Genomic DNA, 19,365 nt, shown 5'->3' on the forward strand with positions numbered 1-19,365 from the left:
AATGGCAATCTATTCTTATTTCCTATCAAATTTCCACCACAAAGAAGAATCATTCTCATAGGATCCACTATAAATTCACCTTATTTTGTTTTAACACAAGCAGGAGTCCAACCCATTACCTAAAGAGAAAATCCCAGCACCAACCCATAATGCTGGTGAATCGAAGACGCATAGCATATTCTAAGAGAGACTACATGTAGAATGTGAATCCTTTAAAGCATTTTTTTACAACAAGCATTAGCAGATTGGTGGGCTTGATTTGGAGGAGGAATAGTAACTTATTGGTCCCTACTTGGGACAAATGGGTCTTTAGAAGAATGGAGCTTCAAACGTGAAAAACAAAATATACTTTGGAGCTGGACGAATGAACAAGGGAGGGGAAGGGAGAATAAAGTCGGACCTGCGCAAGGGGACTCGGGAGAACAACATGATCTAGAGAGACTTTCTTTCGTTTATTGATTTTTTCCAAACCGCCTGATTTTTGGTTTTTTTCTGTAGACTTGGTTTGCCACATATGTGCAGGTGTGTTGGGGGCTAGTAAACCAGCTTCAGGGTAGATTTTTTCTTGTTATTAAGAGTAATACTAAATATAGTTTTAGGATATGTAAGCTCTATGCACTCTCATTAAAAAATAGAGTTCATTATTAAAAATTAATTTTTTTATGTACAGTTCAGATTTACCATTTTTATTAAAGGGGCATCGTGAAGCTTACAATAGCTACAAATATTATTTCTCTTTTAAAAACAAATATAATCCAGTTAGGCTTGGTGGGCTTCTAAAGGGCCAGATCTTGACAACGACAATCCCACCCCGACTACCCAAAAGCATGTTGCTTCCACTGTTATCCTCACGGTCTCTTTATCGACTGCTATGAGGCAAATCACAATGACGGTTCCATGCTATCAAGCTTAAAGGAGTAGGGATCGATGACCATCTATCGGTCTAATGATCAGACACTTGATGGACCACGTGATGTCAAAATTCATGATGAGACTCTTGCAGTTGTTGGCTATTGTACATACCATATGTAGATCAAGGATTTGGGGAAGGACTTGAATCTATGATGGTGAAATGGACTCAAGTGTTAACATCATGTTTTGTACACCTTTGGATTGGGTTCCAGTAACTTGGGTCTTCAATCTTTCACTTGCACACTTAAAAAAAAACACAGAGTTGGAAGCCTTGGTGGAGGCCAGGGAGTCTCCGATGCCTACGTCAGTATCTCCTTAATAGTTTTATGCTAGAGTGTAAAGAAATTAGAGAGAGTTTTTTGTACCTAGGGATCGACTTTTATACTAGATTTTTGAGAAGAGGACAACCCATACCCTGTCCCAAGGAGCATATGTCCCCTCAACTGTTCACTTAGTCAGAATTCTTTAATGTGGCATGGCTCCTAGGCTTGGGTAATTAATGCTGTGGGGAATCTAGGGATCGGCACCATTAATGCGGCATGGCTTCCTAACATCTTTATCATGCGGGTGCACATCATCAAGCTTCTCTATGCTTGCTGTCAGAAGATTAAGAGCTCTTCATACTTCCCGCTCACCTACCTGCACAGGTTCTCGAGTGCTAGGTGTCATAGGGGCTACTGGGACGATGAGTCCTCTCCATCTTTGCCCTTGGTTTTCCCCGCACAATTGTGGTCATGGGTTAGCTTAAACTTTTGAGTAGAGTTGGGCTTTTAATAGGAGGGAAAAATCCCCTTACATAGACATTCGACACCAATTGAGGAACATAATTCTTCAAGAGGCAAGGTTTCCTAGTGAGAATGGAGGAAATAAGAGTTTTTGACCAAATCATTGTTGTTCGGAAAGCGCCTAAACGAGTCACCCTCGAGAAAATATAAGATTTCGGAGCGATATTTGGTTTTGGAGGCTTGAGAAACTTCTATTGAAGTTCTAATTGACAAAAATACATAAAATATCCATAGATCTGACTTGAAATTGCAATGTGATACCGAAATTGTTGCATTCGAATATGAAGAAAGTAACGAGGACGAATGGGAAGAAGCCAAGGTAGCTGAAGAAAATGGTACGAGGGTCCACAACTATTTACAATTTTGGGGGCTACATCATTTGTTGAAAGGCATTGTTCTAGATACTCAAGTATCATCCCTCCTACCAATCATAGCCAGAGGTGTAGTATAGGCTAGGGGCTCACTATTCATGGCATCATCCATCTTATTGGTCAGTGAAATGTAACAACTATTTCTAATTTATTTTTTCCATTTGCTCTTAGGACACATGAATTTAACTTAAACTCATATATGTATGTTTGATAAAGAAATATTGAAGGGTGTTGATGCATGAAAAATTGCACAACAAGCCGGAAAGTGATTCCTGGCCCGCTATAGGCCTATGGCGATTTGGGCCTCAATCGGTGTGATATAGTGCCCCTGGCAGTGATCTGGTATGATTGTACGGTGTTGGTGCAGACATCTATAGCAATGAAAGGAAAATAAGTACAAAAAAAATAAGAGAGATAAACACACATATTTATGTGGTTCAGCATAATGTCTATGTCCACGGGCATTTGAGGTAGAGAAATCCATTATAATACTCTTATTTATAGTCTCTCATAACCTCTCATTTCTTAATGTATAATGGTGCCCTCAGATGTATTTGCTGGAGAAAAACACCTTCACTAGAACCCCATATCCAGAGGTTGAAGGAGAAGTTGAAGAAAAAGAAAAAGTATAAGACCCCCCAATAGTGGTCTGGACGTCCCCTTTTTCTCTTATCCATTTTTCTACATGCCCCCTGCAATGGTAAGGCAAAGCCTGTTTTGTGTATCTAACCGTCTCTCCCTTTCCTCACTTTCTCCTGACATCCATTACCCTCTAATCCCTCCTACCTTACCTTTTAACCCCCTTTACCTGCCTTCTGACCCCATGCCCCCTTTACTTCCCTGACAACCCCCTACCTCTTGACCCTCTCCCTTTTATCCTTTAGTGGTGGCCTAGTGGGCTAAACTTGGTCTTGTGCCTCATTATTTTACCTCTTCACAAATGGTACACTTTTTTTTACAGTTTTTTATATATATTTTTTAAATAAAGTCTATTTTTGTGAAAACAATGATATTCTTCTCTTTTTTGAGTAATTCTTCAAGAAAGTCTCACACCACACATCCACCTAACCAACATGTGATTTATATTTTTTTCCTTCTATTTAAATACACACATATTTAAGCATTAAGATAAAAGGAAAAGAATGACAAATTACATGTTAATCATTATGCAGAGGTATGTGGTATACTCTTATAGAATTTTTCGTTCTATTTTTGCTAAAAACTAATAGATAAGATCAGTTTTTTTATTCATCGCAATCGTTCCCATCCATTCATTTGCTTAATGAAACACATTCGGTATGTCAAGAATCTGGTTTTGGGCAAGGAGAAAGTTTGGTGCTCTAGGTGCACTTGTTCATAGCGGGCAAGGAGAAATTCTTAGTGGTTTTCGGTCATCGGTGTGGGTTTGTTTCTTCCTGGCTTCTTGTTGATTTTGGCGTGAGTTTCCTTGGATTTCGGCCTGTGTTTCTTTTGCCGACTGCAATTTTACTTATTGTTTTCGGCACTCTCTGTTAGTTTCTCTTTGGTTTATGGCATTTTTGTTGTGGTGCACAAATTTTGGTTAGATTTTTTTTTTCAATTCCATCATGTCGTCCTCTAATAAGTTGGACTCATTCCCTATACGTTTTACTGGCAAAAATTGCTCTGCCTGGTCATTTCAATTTCAATTATTTGTCGAAGGGAAAGAATTATGGGGTCATATTACTGTAAGTGATCCCACACCTAAAGATGACGAGGCTTTATCTAAATGGGAAATCAAGGATGCTCGGGTTATGACCTGGATCCTTAGCTCGGTTGAGCCTCATCTTATTCTCAATTTGAGGCCTTATAAAACTGCCACTACCATGTGGAATTATCTAAACAAAGTCTACAATCAAGACAACATGGCTCGGCATTTTTCAGTTGGACTATGAGATGGTGAATTTCACACAGGGAAGTCTCTCCATTGAGGAATATTTTTCTGGTTTTCAAAATCTATGGGCAGATTATTTAGACATTGTTTATGCTAATGTTCACGTTGTAGCTCTCTCTGCTGTTCAAGCAGTACATGAAACAAGCAAGAGAGATCAATTCTTCATGAAGCTCCGTTCTGACTTTGAAATTGCACGTTCTAATCTGATGAATCGTCAACCTGTACAATCTTTGGATGCTTGTTTGAGTGAACTTCTTCACGAGGAGCAATGTATAGTAACTCAAGCTGCCATGGAACATCAGGGTAATGTTAGTGCACCTGTTACTGCGGCTTATACCGCATAAGGAACGAATAAGGGTAGAGACACGCGTGTTGTCTAATGCTTTAGTTGTAAAGCCTTTGGTCATATTGCTCGAGATTGTCCCAAGAAGTTCTGTAACTACTGTAAGAAATAGGGCCATATCATCTCTGCTTGTCCCATTCAACCTGAAAGAAAGCAGGGTACTGCTTATCATGCCTCCATTGGTGCCTCTAGTTCTGCTGCATTGCCTGCTGCCTCACCGGTTATTCCTATTCCTGCTCCTACAACCTTAGCAAACCCAAACACACTCACTCCTGAAATGGTACAACAGATGATCATTTCTGCTTTTTCTGCTTTTGGGCTCTCAAATAATCATAACGTTTCTTCTACGCCATGGTATTTTGACTCTGGTGCCTCTAACCATATGACCAATACTGTTGTTCCTCTTTCCAATGTTAGAAATTATGATGGAAATCTGAAAATTAACACTGCTGATGGCAGTTTTTTGCCTATCAGTGCTGTTGGTGATCTTTCTTCTTCCTTAACTGATGTTTTTGTGTCTCCTGATCTCTCCACAAATCTTATCTCTGTTGGCCAATTGGTTGATAATAATTGTAATGTTCATTTCTCTCGTTCTGGTTGTGTTGTGCAGGATCAAGCGTCAGGGAAGATGATCGTGAAGGGGCCTAAAGTGGGACGACTCTTTCCTCTTCATGTTTCTCCTTCTACCATTATTCTTAGTTTTCCTTTACTTTCCTTTGCATGTAATGTTGTTGGTTCTGAAAATAAGATGTGGCATAGATGTCTAGGCCACCTAAACTCTGATGTACTTCGTACTTTGTTTAATTCTGGTTTATTGGGAAATAAAGCATGTTCTTCTCTTGATCTTTCTTTTGATTGTACACCATGCAAACTTGGAAAAAGTAAAGTTCTACCTTTTCATCATCATGCATCTCGTGTCTCACAATACTTCTATCTTATCCATAGTGATGTTTGGGGGATTGCACCTGTTGTTTCTCATGCCCATTACAAGTACTTTGTTACGTTTATTGATGACTTTAGTCGCTTTACTTGGGTTTACTTTCTAAGGGCTAAGGCCGAAGTTTTTTCAATATTTAAGCGCTTTCTTGCACTTATTGAGACTCAATTCTCTACTAGCATCAAGGTCTTGCGCTCTGATTTTGGTGGTGAATACATGTCTAATGAGTTTCAGGACTTTCTTCAAAGCAAAGGGATTATCTCTCAGCGTTCTTGTCCTTCGACACCGCAACAAAATGGTGTTGCTGAGAGGAAAAATTGTCACCTTCTTGATGTGGTAAGAACCATTTTACTTGAATCATCTGTTCCTCCTCGTTTTTGGTGTGAAGCACTTTCTACTTCGGTTCATTTGATCAATCACTTACCCTCTCCTACGTTACATCATGTTTCTCCCTTCTTTAAGTTGTTTGGCCATTCTCCTTTGTATTCTGATCTTCGAGCATTTGGTTGTGTTTGTTTTGTGCATCTCTCTGCTCATGAACGACATAAACTTACTACTCAATTTGTTAAGTGTGCCTTTCTTGGTTATGCTATACCGCAAAAGGGTTATGTTTGTTATGATCCCCATGCTCGTCGTATACGTGTTTCTAGGAATGTGGTTTTCTTTAAAAATCAATATTTCTTTCCATCTCATGATGAGCTGCCATATGCATCTATATCTCTTCTACTTAGTTTTTCTGATTCCCCGACAATTGTGGAAAGGTTCAAACCTGGTTTTGTATATGCACAACGTCATCGACATGAGTCTAGTTCCACTTCCTCTATGCCCTCTCACGATCTTAACCTGGCACCTGATCCTACTCCTGCTTCCACTACTCTTCACCGGTCTACTCGCCCTTCTTGACCCCCAAATTGGTATGGTTTCTCCTCCCATGTCTCTCTTGTGGCTACTTTATCTTCTATTTCCATTCCCTTTGTTGCCCAGATGACTAACACAAGAGGGGGGATGAATTGAGTTGTATTAAAAAAATAACAATTATAAATCAAATATATAATATAAAATATAAACAAAATATGAAATAACAATAAATATAAAGAGCAAGGGTAAGAGAGAAGCAAACTCAGTATGTTAACGAGGTTCGGCCCCACTGCCTACGTCCTCGCCTCAAGCTACCCCTTGAGGATTTTCAAATTCACTATTCAACCTCCTTCAGGTGGAGATAGAAACCTATTACACCTTTGAACAACACCGCTACAAAGGATCCGTGTAGAACACCCTCTATACTTGCAATCACCTTACAAGTGGTGATTTAACTATTCCCTGTATAGAATACTTTCTACACGCACAAGGGTTATACACACCCTTTTTCTGATACAAAAGCTGATAGTGGGTAGGTTATCAGAAAACACTCCTCAATGAGTGAAATAAGAACAATACAGCGCAAACTATATCTCTCAAAATGAATAAGGATTAAGGCTCAATGCTTAGAGAAGAGAGAATGAAAGCTTTGAATGAATGTTGTATGCTCTGGATGTTGTGAATGTGAAGCTCTCAAATGATCTATTTATAGGCATATGAGACTTCATATTCAAATTTAAAAAGATTCACATGTCAAAGACAACATCATTCACTTTTTCAAAAAATTCAAATAAAATGTTCTTCTTTTTCAATTGTCAAAGACAACATCATTCACTTTTTCAAAAAATTCAAATAAAAGGTTCTTCTTTTTCAATTGTCAAAGACAACATCATTCACTTTTTCAAAAAAATCAAACCTAATCTTTTACTTTTGGCATATGACAAAATGAGCACATTTTCCTTTTCAAAAAATTCAAACCTAATCTTTTACTTTTTGCATATGACAAAATGAGCACACTTTACTTTTCAAATTTTTCAAACAAAATCATCTACCTTTTGTATAAGTCTAAAAAAATCATCAATCACTTTTGAAAATATTCAAATAAAACATGCACATGTGAAAGATGACAATCAATCATCTTTAATATTTTCAAAGTTCAACCCTTTAATCAAAGCATGCACATGCAAAAGATGACAATCAATCATCTTTCAAAATTTTCAAATTTAATTTTCAAAAATATTCATGCACATGTGGAAAATGTATTTTAATGCTTTATGATAAAATATTAATTTTGAGCATTAATCCTAATTTCGAATTTTAAGAGATTTACAACATTACTCTATGACTTTAATGTGAACTTGTTTCCTTCTTGCTCATGCTTGGTTCTTTGATATGCTTGATTCCATTGTGTGAACAACTTGAACTTGAAACTCCTTTATTCTTTGAATTCATTTGTTATCATCAAAATCCATGTGTAGATTTATAATCACATGAAACTTGAAACCTTGGATTCAACACCCTTTAGCTACAAACAGGCCATGGAACATGAGTGTTGGCAAAATGCAATGCAAACAGAACTTCAAGCACTTGAGGAGAATCACACTTGGGATATTGTTCCTTGCCCTCCTACAGTCAAGCCTATTGGGAGTAAATGGGTTTTCTCCGTAAAACTTCGTTCTAATGGCTCTTTAGACCAGTACAAAGCACGCCTAGTAGCTCTGGGAAACAAACAGGAATATGGGATTGATTATGAGGAGACATTTGCTCCTGTTGGCAAAATGACCACGGTTCGAACCATCTTAGCTATTGCCGCTTCCCAGTTGTGGCAACTACATCAAATGGATGTGAAGAACGCATTTCTTCATGGTGATCTCCAAGAAGAGATCTACATGACACTTCCCTCTGGTATGACTACTTCTTCTCCTCATGATGTCTGTAAGTTAAGGCATTCTCTGTATGGGCTCAAGCAGGCTCCCGGGGCCTGGTTTGAGAAGTTTCGCAGTACACTTCTTACCTTCAGTTTTACACAAAGTCAGTATGATTCTTCTCTCTTCTTCCATAAGTCTGCATCGGGTATAGTCATTCTCTTGGTTTATGTGGATGATATTATCATTACTGGCACTGAATATGATTTGATCACTAAGCGTCAGCAGCTGTTGCATGCGACTTTCCATATGAAAGATCTTGGCCAACTCGCATATTTCTTAGGTCTAGAAGTACATCATCGAGCCAATGGTATTTTCTTGAACCAACATAAGTATATTCAAGATCTTATTACCTTGGCTAGTTTGGAGGACACTTCTTCTGTTGATACTCCTATGGAGGTAAATGTCAAATATAGGAAAGATGAAGGGGACCTTCTGGATGATCCTACTCTCTATCGGCGCCTAGTTGGGAGTCTTATCTACTTGACCACTACTCGCCCCGATATTTCTTATACTGTTCATCAGGTCAGTCAATTTATGTCTTCTCCTCGGCATCTCCATCTTGCTGCAGTTCGACGTATCATTCACTATCTTCGGGGTTCGCCCACTCATGGGTTATTCTTTCCTACAGGCTCATCTCTTCAACTTGTTGCCTATAGTGATGTCAATTGGGCTAGATGTTCGGATACACGTCGATCTACTACGGGTTGGTGTATGTTTTTAGGTGATTCCTTAATTTCTGGGAGATGTAAGAAACAGGATCGTGTTTCTAAATCCTCTACTGAGGCCGAGTATCGTGCCATTTCTACTGCTTGTTCTGAAATTGTATGGCTACTCGATCTTCTTGAGGAGCTTGGGTTTGCTCAGACTACTTCTACCCCTCTTCATGCTAATAACACTAGTGCTATTCAGATTGCCACCAATCCCGTTTTCTATGAACGGACCAAGCACATTGAGGTTGATTGTCATTCTATCCGAGATACCTTGGAAAGTCGGATAATATCTCTTCCTTACATTTCTTCAGATCTCCAAGTGGCCGATGTCTTCACCAAAGCAATGACTCGATAGCAACATCAATTTTTGGTTGGCAAATTGTTATTGGTTGACTTACCAGCATCAATTTGAGGGGGGATGTTAACGTATATCATTTAGGAAGTTCTACAATTTAGGACTCTTTTAATATTAGCTGTACATATATATTACCATGTATATAGGCTGATTATTAGGGATCAGTTAGGGGTTTTTCCATGTAGAGCATATTATCTAATTTCCTTGTATAGTAGCTGGTTACATTGTGAATGAGGAGGCTGAAATTAGAGAGCCAATTTTTCCAAATATTCTGGATTTTTTGAGTGTTTTGACAATATAGTCGCTAGGTTACTCTCAAATGGTTTAGCATTTACTAGGTCCTGGGTTTGAATTTGAATATATATATATATATGCACCCTAAACTATTAGAATTAGCTATATAAGAATCCATTAAATTCACTAGTTGGTTTGAAGTCTAGACTATGGCTCAAATTTGACTTAAGGGAGCGTCTACAACTTACAATCATCTAGACCATGATGCTCGATTTCCAACGAGTAGGGTGTTACTATGGTCATGCCCAGGCTGGGAAGTCGCCTCCAATTGCCCCCTCCTACTCTTTTTATCGGACAAAAATAATAACTTTTTGTGTTTATCCATTTGAAATCCAAATCAATCTAATTTGTTTGGTTGTAAAGTAATTAACACATCCGTTTTGGGATGCCAATTGTGGCACCTAAAAACATCTTGTTTGTATCACTCTTTTGCACGCATTTTTTTTGCAATACTTCTTATGTAGTTTGTGTGCACCCTTTGGCGCCTTTAGATACTAAAAATAGACAAACATTGTCAATTTCTAATTGTTTCATTAATCCCGATTTGGATAGTGAATTGAGTTAAGATAAAAGTTTAAAATATTATTTTTTAATATTATTATTATTTTATGATTTAAATAAATTGAATTGAGATTTGAAAAAATTGAATTATTTATTATATTTTATGTTGAAAGTTAAAAAAGTTGTAATGATTAAATAAGATGAGTTGAGTTGAATTGAGCTGGATTGGCTAACCAAACGGAACCAAATGATCCGCATTACAAGTTTGCATTTTGCTTTCGTTAGAATTTGAATCACCATCCACGAGGAAAGCCTTTACATCTTTCAATGCTTCCTGAATGTGGAAGACTTCCGCGGAATGATTTGCTCCTAGTTTTAGCACAATCACACTCTGATATGCCCTATACAGCAGAATATGTATGCCAATGTCAAAAGATGGGAGGAACAGATTATAGATTAGAGCTATCATGGAAGGATGCCTACCCTCCTTAATTAATTCTCCACCTCAATAACCAAAGACAATTAATTAAGCAAATTTTACACCGACTCAAAAGTGTTCTGTAAGACACCAAGGCTCTCAAAAGATGGAAGCTGTAGGCAGTCTCAAAGATACAAAGCATTTGCCTGTCTTCATCACTAAAATCTCAGTATCCATCCCCCCACATGACCAACACGGAATACCAGCCATCAAAATGTTCTGAGAAGCTACTATTGTACTTCAATTTTGTAATCTTGTCGAAGAAACAAGCACTGGAATTCTTGCTTGATGACCCTCTGTTCCCATTCGAATACCATAAAGATTGGGATTGGGATATGCATTCCTGTTCTTTTATCCTTTGAGTGGATGGTTGACAAACAGATCTTATCTTTAAGATCTTATCTTTAAGATGCAGGCATCCTCCGAAAGGCATAAAAAGGTACACTAACTGTCCACTTCCTTTATGCATTTGAAAAATATATCCCCTTACTTTTTTTCTTTTTCTTAAGAGTAAATATTTTCATTTCCTCTTGGCCAAAAATAATGATTACAAAGAAAGCAAGCCAACATTGCTAAGTAATTATGCAAGACAAAAACTACAATAACTACAAAAATACGGAAATGACCACTTCTGTAGTATGAACTATATATTACAATCTAACGTAACCTATACAAAAAGGCCCACAAAATTCTTTCCTTAGCATTCCGAGTTCAAAAAGGTAAATATGGAGAAAGATCAAGCAAGAAACCTCATTCACAGACTTTCCTGTTTACCATCAAAATATTTGAACCCCAGTCAAAGTTTTCAAAGGCATACCTACAATAGCCCTAGTGATTAGAAAGCATTTACAGTCAGCGACTGACAAGATGTGGGTATATTGAGCTACTACAAGTGCTTGCCTGCTGGGCACCAAAACTTACAGCAGGTTGAAGGAGCTCTGCCTGTGGAAAAGAGCCATTGGATGGCACATCTAGGAGCAGATCCTGATCAGAATTTTCTTCAACAAAATGAAAAGAATCCAGCATGAGGGAGCCACCGTCGGTGGGTAAAGCAAATAGGCTTCTTGGACTAAAGCAAGAACCATCATTGTCTATCACATCCTTGCTCTCATAGCTAGCCTTCATGACCACCCTATTTGGGCATTTCAACATGGTCTTAACTTCTACAAGATGCAAGATTAAATTTAAGAACCATTTCAGTCTACATCATTTAAATCTTATTATGCAAACACGACCATCATTTCATGCAACAAACTAACAATATAGCTCTGAGTATTTAATCCATGGAATACAGTCTATTGTTCATGGGCTTAGTCATACTTAACCACAATAACTAGATTTGCATGTAGAAATGGAGACGGAAATGTAAGTTTTCAATACACATCCATGTTCTCAGTGAACACAAATGCATAGCTGTCTTGTCTTATGAGACTAGATCAGTTAAATATGAGAGAGAATATTTCCTTGCTGGTTTTGTATATACAAAATGCCTATTAGAAACAGATTGGTGTGTTTCCAGGCTTGCAAAACCGCCCAGAACCGTAAGAACGGAGCACACCTAAAAGGTGGAGATGAGAATGCAAGGGGTTTAGCTTTGTTCTTGTTATAGTTGATTTGTGTCAGTGTAAAATGCATATTCTTTATCTTATGAATGTCGTGTATGTTTGAAACACAAACCAAAAAATTGTACATCTGAAATGAAAAAGTAATCTAAACAAGATGACAGAGATGAGGGAAAAATTAGACTTGGAAATTGTGATGCATTTTCTGGTTCCGGATATCAAAACTGTTGATGAGGTTGAACACTAACTGTCCTTTAAACCCATCATTTGGCAAAGAAATTCACGCTTTCTGAAGCCCCATATTAAGCTTCTAAAGTAATTCTTCACTTTATGAGAAAAGCCCAAGTTGAATTAAACCCTTCATAGTGTTTGGAAATTCGAACTCCAAAAATTACATTCAGACAAAAGCCAGGCCACTCCAAAAATATGGCCAAAAAGATAATTCTCAGCTAACCTGTAGGATTCTGACTTGGGCTGTCACGCAACCTCTTGACATTTGTTAAAACACTTGAGGCAGTGGCATTAGATCCAGAAACAACATATCCATCCGTACTACTTTTACATTTCTGCAGCCAAAGGAAGATGTTAATGGGTTTCTAGCAGCAGATCATTCTCTGTTAACAATATTATCTAGTGATATTCTGATTTTAAAAGTCACTCAAACCTTAAGCACCTGATAGTTTTCAACCCATTTGGATTTTGTCAAATCGAATAATGCAAGCCTTTTCAAGGTCTTGCAGTCTTCAGATTTTGCCCCAGAGACGGAGATGTCAAAGACCCCTTCCACAAGCAGTTGTCGAAAGTAAATTAAGTTATCCTTGAATTGAGGACTATCAAACATACTTTTGAGGCTGCATGGAACAATTTAAACCATCATGAGGGCCAGATCATGTCTAACTTCTTAATCCAATTGTTTAGGATCCTAAACAAAACTCTCTAAAGCTGGGAAAAAAAAAAGACACTAGGAAGAAGTTAAGCACCGTGAAAATGTTTCTTGTGTGTGACTGTTACTATAACTTGATCCATATAGCGATATGATTCTTTTCTAGTATGCTCAACATATTCATGCATACTATTACAAAAAGAATATATTGTTGAAATACAGCATATGAAATGTGTTTCATGTCTAAAAATAAAATAATGATCATTGTTGCAATCACAACATTTACAGAAACTTATGTGGTCAATAATGCTCAATGAAAAGGATTCTAACCTATCAGGGACTGTAACAGCATCAACTGGAGATAGATACTTCAGTAATCTTTGTTGCTCTTCATTAGTCAAGTGTCTCATAAACTCCTCATAGCTTAATACATCCTACACCAAACATGAACTGCAGTTATGAACTCAACAATTGAAGGAATCGCCAAAAAAAAGGACTTTGTGCACACATGCACGCTATACAGTCAGCATAGTTTAGGGTGCTACCTATGGAAAAGGAGAACTTGATCAAAAGCCTTACTTGCAATTAGTTAAATAACTACATCAAATTTAAAGAAATCAGCATCTGTGATACAACCAAAAAAGAGGCATAGGAACAAAACTTACATTCAAATCTATATCACACAGCGGAGAGTTATGACTTGCCAGGATTTGTAGATTCTCATTCTGAGACTTGTCCCTGCAATTCCAAGCAGCACCAGAAATATTATTAATGGAGAGAAAGATCCATTCAATTTCTTCCACCAATTGTGGAGCAACAGTTTCTCCACTTTGTTATCAAATTATCCAGGACTCGCGCTAGTGCTTGATGATCAATGTCGTAGGGAAACTAGAAACAGAAAAAAAGAATAGTCCTACTATTGCCCTTCAGACAGGTTACAGTCCTGGCATCTATGTTGGACACAAAATCTTACATTTATGCTCAAGATGTATCATATTTTTGAAAGGTCAGTAAGTATCAACCTTCCTATCTGGGTTGAAAATATTGCCCTTACTTTGTAATTTCAAATAACGATGCCCGTTATCTGAAAGTAGTGTAGGAAGAAGTTACCTTTTAAGTTGTTCTGGTTGCATCCCTTGTCCAGCATGGTTCTTCATTCTTTCAAACCCAGGACTTGAAAAACCAACAACCCTGCTAACATTATGTACAGGAGGGGCATCGGAATAGGAATAAGCCTCATTAGATGGAAATTGTTTGTTATCAACTGAAAGTGAGCTTGCTTCCGATTCCTCATCCCGAGCTATTGAACTTGGATGCCTAATGAGAACACTTCCATGTCCTATCTCAACAGAAACCATTGGCGTTCCACTCTCAAAAAGTAGATCCTCTTCAGAAGATCCAGAGAAATATGAAGACTGTTGTTCATGCAAAATAGAACATAGATCTTTTGTCAGCTTCTCGACTGGAGATTGCTTTGGACGACTCACACAGGTCCTCTTCCTTGAAGGCACTGTTGTATCCCACACCATTGACTGAGATGGGCCTGAAAGGAGAACAATAGGAGAGCATGTAAGCTCAGAAATACTTGGCTCTTATGAGATGGCACAAAACTTCACATACTGACGCAAACTGATAAAGAGTTTATATGATCCAACGATGATAGAGAACCACAAGATAACAGGTTAGAAAAAATGAATAAGTAGTTGAACCTCATTCTGATAAAGATGTACTACCCATGGAAAAGACTGAAAATTCTAACAATAACAAAATCATGAAAGTTGTATTCAGAACTGTCGTCTACAACTAGAACTTTTGTCTAAGAGAAATCAAAGAAATCAAATCACTTTAACACTTCAAGTGGAGAATAAAATCATGGAAATAGAGTTAATTATATAATCTAGTAAGGCATCTACCATCGTGATTATTTGTTAGCATATATATAATAACCTCGATGTACTCACACAAAATGATACAAATAAGACACAGATAGAAGCTAACTTATTGATATAAACGTTCCAGAAAATGAGAGGGTAATTCTTTTTCTTTTCTTTTTACTAAAACATCATTTGAGTCATATAAAATTATTTCCCTGCAAACAACAAAATATGTTTCTTCTCTCTCTCTCTCTCTCTCTCTCTCTCTCTCTCTCTCTCTCTCTCTCTCTCTCTCTCTCTCTCTCTCTCTCTCTCTCTCTCTCTCTCTCTCTCCACTTTTCCCTTGTCCGTAACATTGCCTGAATTCACTTCTTCCCTTGTCCGTAACATTTCCTGAATGCACTTCTTCCCTAACATTAAACATGAAACTTAGAAATCCTAACAGGTAAGTAGACATTTGGACAGGAATTAGTAACTCTTCGGCTGACTTTAAAATACTGTCAACTTAGTCAGTTTTGCCCTGCGGTGGCAAATTAGGCTCCATTCTGTGCAATAATGGGAAGCAGGAGTGGGGGACTGATTACCCCCCAAAGACTACTGGTTGTAGTGAGTGTCCAACCTGTCAAATCACTTGCATCTGCACTGCTAAATTGTGCACAACTCTCCGAATTAGATATTGCCGATCCAGAACTTGATCTATTACTTGTATCTTCATCTATCATCTTTCGAAAGCCCTGGTTGTAATCGGGCACACCAGAGGCAACCACTATATTATCACTCTTCTGCTTTCTTTTGAGTAGTTTCATTTCTTTGTTTTTATTTATTGATATACTCTTCATTCTGGAAACCCTGTGATCCTCATACTCATCAGATTCTGCCCGAGCATGTAGAGGGGTATAATTTGCAAGTGTTCCCTTTGTCCTCCACCGAGACCCACATGCATTGCACAAGACTGGCTTCTCGGGAGGTCCATTGCGCCAAAGGGGAGTGCCTGTTTCAATGATTAAAGTCAGCAGTCAATACATATAACTGGGGCGACATGTTATTATCATATCAATAGGTGATAAGCTTAGAATATGAAAAATGTGCATAGAATCATTGATGCCATGAATAAAGACAAAGTTTGGTGTATCTGCATGACAGAAATTAAACATTTTTACGACAAAAGTTGTATTTGAGCTTCCTGTGTATTTGGTTTACACCATTTGCGCTTTTCAATAAAAGGATTATTCCTTGACATAAAAAATAATTGTATTTAACCCACATCGATGTTTGATGTTGCTGTGGAAACTTGGAAGAACGGTTCTAGCATTTTAACCAACCATACAAGAAAAGAACACAATTCTTTGAAAGTATGCCATTTATCAGAGAATAGAGTGACATGAGTGCAATTGGTGACACCATGAAACTAACATATGGACTATGGACACCAGGATTGAAAAAAATGAAGGCCTTTTTCAGATTAGAACATAGCTTGCCCCTGGCTGATCAAATAAACACATAATTATCTTTAAGCATAAGCCCATAAAATGGATGGAAGTTGTATTGAGTTCAAGGCAAAGAGATGCCAAGCACAACATGTTAAAAAACTCTTAACGGGGGAAAATTACATGGCAAGAATGAGGAGAAACAAAAATCACCTTAATGATTATAAATGAATGGGACATGTGTAGGGGATAAGTTTAACAAGGGCATCCTACTTGCCATGAATGACTTGTCACAGTCGCAATTACCATTCTGTTACATCCTTTCTAGCATGTGGAGGATTTGGATATTTTGTCCACTACTTCATTTCAACTCAAAAAACTTTCCTTTCTATACTGAAAAACACAACTTCAAGTTGCTCCTCCACTCAATGTAATCTAGGATCAGGATTAACTGCTGGTGTATAAATTTTAGACTGGCTAGGCAAGGGAATAGAATTTTCCTTCTTCATAGAGCAGGTGAACTCTCACACACTAGCAAATGGCTGGGACAAGGTGTCCTAATTGCGTTCAAGCAAAGTCAAAACAAAGTGTCATTTTTTTTTGTCCAATCTTCTAGTCATTTCTTTGACATTAAGCTCAAATGACTGAGACTGCACTATGGAAAGTAACAACTATAATAATAAGAAGAAGCTCTTGCTTTCCTCACGCAACTGCCATCCAACAGACTCGAAAGCAAAAGGAATACTTGTAGCACAGATCCAAAATGATAAAATTAAACTCCCTTCAAATGACTTGAGGCATTGAAGTTTTTGTAAGCAGGAAACAACCTCTTGGAGATGGCAATTAAGTGCACACCAAAAGGAGGCACTAGGCGCCAAGTTTTGAGATAAAACAAGCAAGTTGGAATGCTAGGAACAGTTTAGTTGACGTCAACACATACAACCGACTTAAGAGCCTATCACAATACAGGTAACCGTTATCAGGAATTGAATTGAACAGCTCCAGGGCTCAAGCTTCAGAACAATTTCCATCCAATGACATTGACAATGTGGGTTGGAACAGAAGTTCCACACTGATAGAGCGTAAGAAAAAAATTCAAACGAATACAGATTAGTTTTTGTTAAGAGTGGTTCTCAAGTCTCGGGATTAAGCATGAGATATGAAATCTGGGAGAATGGTAGCACAAACACTCTTCAGTGACACACCAGTAAGAAAAGATTGAAAAGGAACACGGAGAAGGAACCTACCACGAACTTAGTGTAAGGCATAAATGAAAAGAAGCACGGTTACACGAATACGTTTTCTTTTTTGGAGATTGAATTCAAGTTAAAAAGAAAATACTAATGACCCAAAAAAAAAAGGGAAATACGAGAAGGAGCTAAAGTTTTACTTGGTATTCTGGTTCACAAAACACCTCGACAGTAGTGGGAACTAGTACAAATAAAGGAGACTCTGCAATTACCCAGCATTCAAACTCAATTTTGAATGGGTGACAGTTTGAAACTTCAACGACAGTCGAAGGACACAAACACCAACAAAGATAAAAGTAAAGGGGCTACGAATAATCGAAAACGAAGGGAATAAATACATGAACGAACTCAAAACCACCAGGTATTGAAAGAAACAAGGACGCTTTTGGTCCTGGATTATGCAAACAAAATAACCCACGAGCCTTACATACTGTAAATTCATTTCCTTTGTCCAAGTAACTCTTCCCTTTGTACGTAGTTATTCTTTTCGTTGAAAGAATAATTTATCGAGCAATAAACCATTGGAACAAAATTTAATAGGGAATAAAAAAGAATGAAGAAATCAATTTTTCTCGTATGTTCATAATTAAACCAAAAAAAAAAAGCTGGAGAAACAAGAACTCACTCGTAACTCCACAGTGATAGCAAGGCCCTTGCTTGCCCATGTCTCTCTCTTTCCCTCAAGTGAAGAAAAAGGAGTATAAAAAAACCCAGGAAAAGCAAATAAATTGAGGAAAAATAAACCAAAAAACCAATGTGTTGAGAAAAAAGTTAAAAATTTTGAGGGGAAAAAACTTCGTTAAAATGAAATTTTTTTTCTTCAAGCCTGGTATGGCATCATACTGCTAGGTATGGAAGGCTTTTTCTGCAACAACCCAGAGAGAGTTGGTACAGGAAAGCAAAAGCCAAGAGACCCAGAAGAGTTTAATGTCTTATTATCCAGGAAAAATCACAGACAAAAGCCAAAAATCAACCATAAATATAAGGGATTGAGATGAGAATTCAGCTAGGAATCTGTACAATCCAATGGAAAAGAAGAGACCATTGGAGGAATCTCATAAATGGTTGTGAAAAAAAGGAAGGTGAAATGGGGAAAGAGAAGGAGAGAGAGTGGGTGTATGTATGTGACCTCTTCTTCTTGTATTGTAGATGAAGTAAATCTTTAGCTTTCTTTGAATATAAAAAAATAGTTATATATTGAGATTTCTTTCACTTTATTTATAATGTTATTCAAAGATTTCAATTTCTTTGTAATCATATTGTAAAAAAATTGAAAAAAAAAAAAAACATAACCCACAAATGGGAGGGGGGGAGGTAGACGAGAATTATTTTATGTATCCTGTTGACTATGGACTTATCATCTGGTTGAGCGTTTATAAATTTTTCAAACTCTACATTTTTTTTTTTTTTACAGATGAGGTGAAATAAATTAAATAAAATATTATTAAAATTTATTTTTTAATATTATTTTTATTTTAAAATTTAAAAAATATTTATTTATTTTATTTTATATAAAAATTTTAAAAAAATTAATAATTTGATAAGATAAAATGAGAATAGTTATAAAAACAAACAAGACTAAAAGTTGTTTAGTTTTTTTTAATTAGATAATGACAAAATTAAATAAGAAGATTGTTATTATTTTGTTGTTTTAATTTTACTAAAAATAAATTTTTTTTATTGATATTAGAAGTGAGAAAGAAGAAAATAAAAAGCTATGGCTATAAAACAATAAAAGGAGACAAATAAAAATAAAAGTCTCTTTGGGCATTTTTCAAATAATAAAGCCTAAGAAAAACTCTAAAGTCACCGGCTGCCTGACCATTGGCAATTTTTCTCACATTTCCCAAACAAAATTAATGGAATGGAGGCCCCACTGATTAACACGATTTTTCTTCCTTCTTGTTTCAGTTTTGTTATTCATAATCACAAGGAGGCAATGACAGACTTACTTTGGGTCTTTTGATAGGGAAATCAAAAAAATT

General features: G+C 37.0%; 1 protein-coding gene across 2 annotated transcripts; it reads right to left on the reverse strand.

Annotated features, from left to right (window-relative positions):
• Positions 1-10,990: 10,990 nt before the first annotated feature.
• LOC122289809 (GATA transcription factor 26-like) lies at positions 10,991-18,552 on the reverse strand. 2 transcript variants are annotated; one of them, XM_043097106.1, is made up of 8 exons: positions 18,006-18,552; positions 15,323-15,694; positions 13,940-14,372; positions 13,495-13,567; positions 13,160-13,263; positions 12,611-12,797; positions 12,401-12,512; positions 10,991-11,547 (listed from the first exon to the last, which is right to left on the reverse strand). In XM_043097106.1, the coding sequence occupies exons 1-8, from the start codon at positions 18,043-18,045 to the stop codon at positions 11,237-11,239; spliced, it is 1,632 nt and encodes a 543-aa protein (XP_042953040.1). In that variant the 5' UTR covers positions 18,046-18,552; the 3' UTR covers positions 10,991-11,236. The 2 variants fall into 2 exon arrangements, with proteins under 2 accessions (XP_042953040.1, XP_042953041.1); XM_043097107.1 differs by having other exon boundaries at positions 12,620-12,797; positions 18,006-18,550.
• Positions 18,553-19,365: the final 813 nt, after the last annotated feature.

The sequence above is a fragment of the Carya illinoinensis genome, chromosome 12 (assembly GCF_018687715.1).
Source record: "Carya illinoinensis cultivar Pawnee chromosome 12, C.illinoinensisPawnee_v1, whole genome shotgun sequence".
In the NCBI taxonomy this organism is placed as follows: Eukaryota; Viridiplantae; Streptophyta; class Magnoliopsida; order Fagales; family Juglandaceae; genus Carya; species Carya illinoinensis.